Below are 4309 nucleotides of genomic sequence, written 5' to 3' on the forward strand. Positions count from 1 at the left end.
CCATCACGTTCACACTGCAGCTTCAGGTCATTCACAACCTGCTGCTTCTGTCTTCACCTGCTTCACAGTTAATTTTGGCTTCTCTGAGCAGGAAGTGGACAGTGGAGCTTTCAACAGAGCTTTTATTCTGAAAGCACCCACTTCCTGCTGCTGCTGCATGAACCAACACACAGTAAACCCTGAGCTGAGTCCTTTGATGCAAACACACGGGCAGGAAAAAAGAAGGATGAACTAAATGTCAGTACATGTGTCCCTGTCTGGAACATTTGACTGTGAATAGTGTCACACACAGAATCATCAGAATCACATTTTATTGATCACACTAACAATTTTATTGATCGTGTAAACAATGATTCCTTAGGGTGAAAGCAAACACACCAAAAAATACCCACAGAGGATGTTTCATACCCGACATCTGTCCTTTCTTCTTAATGGTGCACAAATGAACTTCACAGCAGAGCATGCAGACGTGACGTGAGCTGAACGATTCATCAGTGGTGATGCCCAGGTCTGTTGTGGCCTCTGAAGCGTTCAGGTTTTGGCTGTGCTGTTTCTCTGGAAGGGCATGAGGAGCTTGTGAGCGCACAGTCTGAACTTCTGGTCCCTCACGCTGTAGATGATGACATTCCAGCAGCTGTTCGTGGCCAAAATCCAGAACGCGAAAAAAGAAAAGTTGCACCATTTATTTCCCAAAACATTTCCGACCACAAACACAGCAATGGGAGTGAAGGACGCGGTGAACGCCACCGTTAAGGTCCCAATGGTTTTGGCCGCCTTGATGTCGGAGAACGTCGGCTTGGTGGTGCTGTGGACCTCGCTCTCTGCCAGGTGTTTCCTGCGCTTGGAGTTCTGCCGGATGCTGGACAGGGAGATGATGTTTATGACGACAGTGCCCCCGAGCAGCGTGAAGTCAAAGGCGGGGAAAAGCAGCAGAATGTTCCAGGCCTGTCGGGGGAACTCGCCGATGGTGCCCAGAGCGTAGTTACACATCCGGCTGCAGGAGTTGTACTCCAGAGCAATCTCACTGCTGAAAACCAGCGGAGACACAGCCAAGAAGAAACTCCCCACCCAGGAGAGGACAATGAGGATCATGGTTCTTTTCCGTGTAATCACAGACTCTTTGTGTAGTGGCCTCAGAACGGCGATGCTCCTCTCGATCGTCAGCAGGAAAATGGTTGTGATGGACACCAGGGTGCACCCCGCAAATATCGGCCCGATCACATTGCAGGGGTGAAAACTCACGGACTGGGAGTTGTACGAGGTCCATTCCGGTGCAGAGTCAGTGAGCATGAGATAGACCTCGGCGTAGACGGACAGCGGCACCACGAAGATCCCCACTGCTAGGTCAGCCACGGCCAGGGACGCCTTCAGGTAACCCTGCGGCGTGTGGAAGTGTTTGGTCCCCAGCACCACGGCCAGAGTCACCAAGTTCCCAAACAAGATCGCAAAGACGAGCAGCACCATGAAGAGCACCATGATGACCTTGTTGGCCAATGTACAGCAGCACACGGTGCAGGGTGCAGGGTCCGTCCGGCCCAACAGGGCCAGCATGCCGCTCTGCATCATGGGATCAACTGTCGCTGCCTCAGTCTCTGCATGACCTGATGAACACAAACAACATGTCAAGTACAAAGATACAAACAGCAGATGGATGGATGGATGGATGGATGATGGATGAGGATGATGGATGAAGATGATGGATGAGGATGATGGATGGATGAAGATGATGGATGGAGGAGGATGATGGATAGATGATGATGGATGAAGATGATGGATGGGTGGATGGACAGACACCAGCCATTCAGTGGGATAAAGGGTGGTGTCATAATCTGGACTACAACAGCTGCAGTAGTAAAAACGCTCAGAAGCACAATGTCGCTGCAGGTTCTGGTTCATTTGTTCATTTCCATGCGTCTGACCCAGTTTCAAATTAATCAGAACAAAGTGTAAGAGCACGAACCCTCAGAACCCAAATGTTTGAGAGACAAAACGCAGAACTGGACGTGGTTTCCAGTGCGCATGGAAATTTAAACTGAAATCGCAGCTGTAACGAGACTGGACTGGAAAAGACTGGAAAAGGTAAAACACCGTTTGGGTCACGGACGCAGCTCCACGCATTGTTTCAGTCTTGTGCTCCTCTTTTCACCGTAAATCCGTTTTCTGCGCGCAGCCACGCGCAACGAGCCAAAAGTCCTCAGAGCCATGAAAGCTTCAGTCTCAGACCGAGCAGCGCTCTGCGTCCTGCTTCCACTTATTTAGCTTTCAGGTCGCGCCACACGGACTCTGTCTCTGTTTGTGGAGGATCTTTGGGTTTTTCCCTGGAAATACCTTTTCTAAAGATTGTTTCCGCCCGTCGCGCGCACGTTGAGATAATATTAAAATTACAGTCGACTCTACTCACTTTGAATCAAAGCAGCGTTTCCACCGCAGCTGAAAACATCCTGCGCACTTCCGACTGATGTGCCGACCTGTGCGAGAGGGATGCGTGTGAGCCGCGCGCTGCGCTGTGGTCCGTTCCGCGGTTAAAGCGTCTCCTGCGTTGGTTCCTTCATTGGCTGAAGAAGCTGATGACAGAGGAGCCTCCTCCTCCCCGAAGCCCGAGGAGGGTGGGAGGGTTTCCGACTGTGGATTCGAGTCTTCGGGAGAATTTCATTGACCTAGACAGCACATTTTCCGAAGCAGAATTTTAGGCTCCAGTCTGTTTAATAAACACCCCCAGATGAGTCACTGCTGCACCAAGACAACAAGGTGCACCTGACCCCCCTCCCACATGAAGATGGAAGGTTCAGGCAGAGCTGGATTCTGGGACTTTTCCCTCAGACCTGAGGGAATCCAGCTGTGCACCACTGCAGGAAACATGGATGTAGAATTATTTTGGAATGGGTTCAGTGTGTGTGTGTTACTCATTGGTCTCCGTGGTTGGATGGGTGGATGTCCATTCTCCTGCCTGTGTGGCTGCAGTGACACAACAGAAAACATAATCAGCCCGTGTTTCAGTGTGAGGCCTCATACTGGTTTATTTTCCTCTGAGCCAGTATCCCCAGTATCAGAGGATCATTCCACCATTTACAAACCTCATGTTTCTGTCCGTCTGTGTAACTTCTCCTTACATGTCCTGCTCAGCACACACAGCGTTCAACTTCTCCTTATTCATCTTTAGACCTTTTCTTTATGTTTCTTCACGTTTATATTTCACAGCTGCAGCCCTGAGGGTGAAGAAATGACATTTCCATTTTATTCATGTTTCTGCCACCCTGCCCTCCTCCACCTCCGGACCTGGAGGCTGATGAAGCAGTACCAGGGGCCCAGCTGCTGCCGTGAAGTGACTGCATCATGTGACGCTGCAGCTTTGACAGGAATCAGCAGCAACGTGTGTGTGAACAGGCGACGTGATCGTCCGTCAGATGTTTTCCTGCTCCACATGTGACTCTTTGGAGGCTTTTGTGCCTTTTGCACTGAAGATTTTCCACTTGGTGAACAACATTCGAAGGAATGAGAGAAGTTTCTTGTCATTCTGCACCTGCCCACCTGTCCCAACAGGTGTGCCCCTTCTCTCTCTCACTCACTCACTCACACACACACACACACACACACACACACACACACACACACACACACACACACACACACACACACACACACACACACCTGTTCCCATGACTACCACTATGCACACACCCCCAGCCTGCCCTGCATGACACCTCCCACACTCCATCACTGTGCAGATCCACCAACATGTCAACCCAACTACTGTTGTTTCGGCTCACAGATACAAATCTGTGCACCATCCCTGAAAAACAAGCTCCAGATGAACATTTATTTAAAAAAACATGATGAACCTCCTGTTCAGCTCAGCACCAGCTCCTGATCCATGTCAGTCAGGGACATGGACCAGGTGTGAACCCCCTGAGCTCCTAAACTGCCCCCATGCACAGACTGAACTGACATGTGAAGAACAACAACATCATCTGTGCTCAGTTTCCTCCAAAGCTGCTGGGTTCCCATATGTTCCTTCCAGTTTGGCTCCATCAGAAGCTTCTCCATAAATGTCCAACCAATGTCCTGGTCTCTCCACTGCCCCCCCTAATCCATGTTGATGTTTCCCACACTGAATGATGACGACAGGCGACATGTGCAGAGGAGGGAGACGTTAAAACGACCACATGGATTCTGATCTGACCGTTGTGACGGAGCTCGCACGCTCACACATCGGACAGGAATCGGATCTCGGACCACATATGCAGGTGGCCCAGATCTGGTCTGAGAACATCTGGTTTGGTCTGTTTACACTGTGGGAACATCAGGACTG

At 50.4% G+C, this 4309-nt stretch overlaps 1 protein-coding gene across 1 annotated transcript; it reads right to left on the reverse strand.

The window, feature by feature from the left end:
• Positions 1–443: 443 nt before the first annotated feature.
• LOC113136505 (beta-2 adrenergic receptor) lies at positions 444–2636 on the reverse strand. Its single transcript, XM_033325618.1, has 2 exons — positions 2402–2636; positions 444–1601 (listed from the first exon to the last, which is right to left on the reverse strand). Exon 2 carries the CDS (start codon positions 1564–1566, stop codon positions 532–534), a length of 1035 nt encoding a protein of 344 aa, XP_033181509.1. The 5' UTR covers positions 1567–1601; positions 2402–2636; the 3' UTR covers positions 444–531.
• Between the last annotated feature and the right edge of the window lie 1673 nt (positions 2637–4309).

Source organism: Mastacembelus armatus, chromosome 16 (genome assembly GCF_900324485.2).
Source record: "Mastacembelus armatus chromosome 16, fMasArm1.2, whole genome shotgun sequence".
NCBI lineage: Eukaryota > Metazoa > Chordata > Actinopteri > Synbranchiformes > Mastacembelidae > Mastacembelus > Mastacembelus armatus.

Bases quoted from the DNA above. Each gene is read 5' to 3' on its own strand.
- LOC113136505 (XM_033325618.1), bottom strand. From the start codon at position 1,566: ATGATGCAGAGCGGCATGCTGGCCCTGTTGGGCCGGACGGACCCTGCA.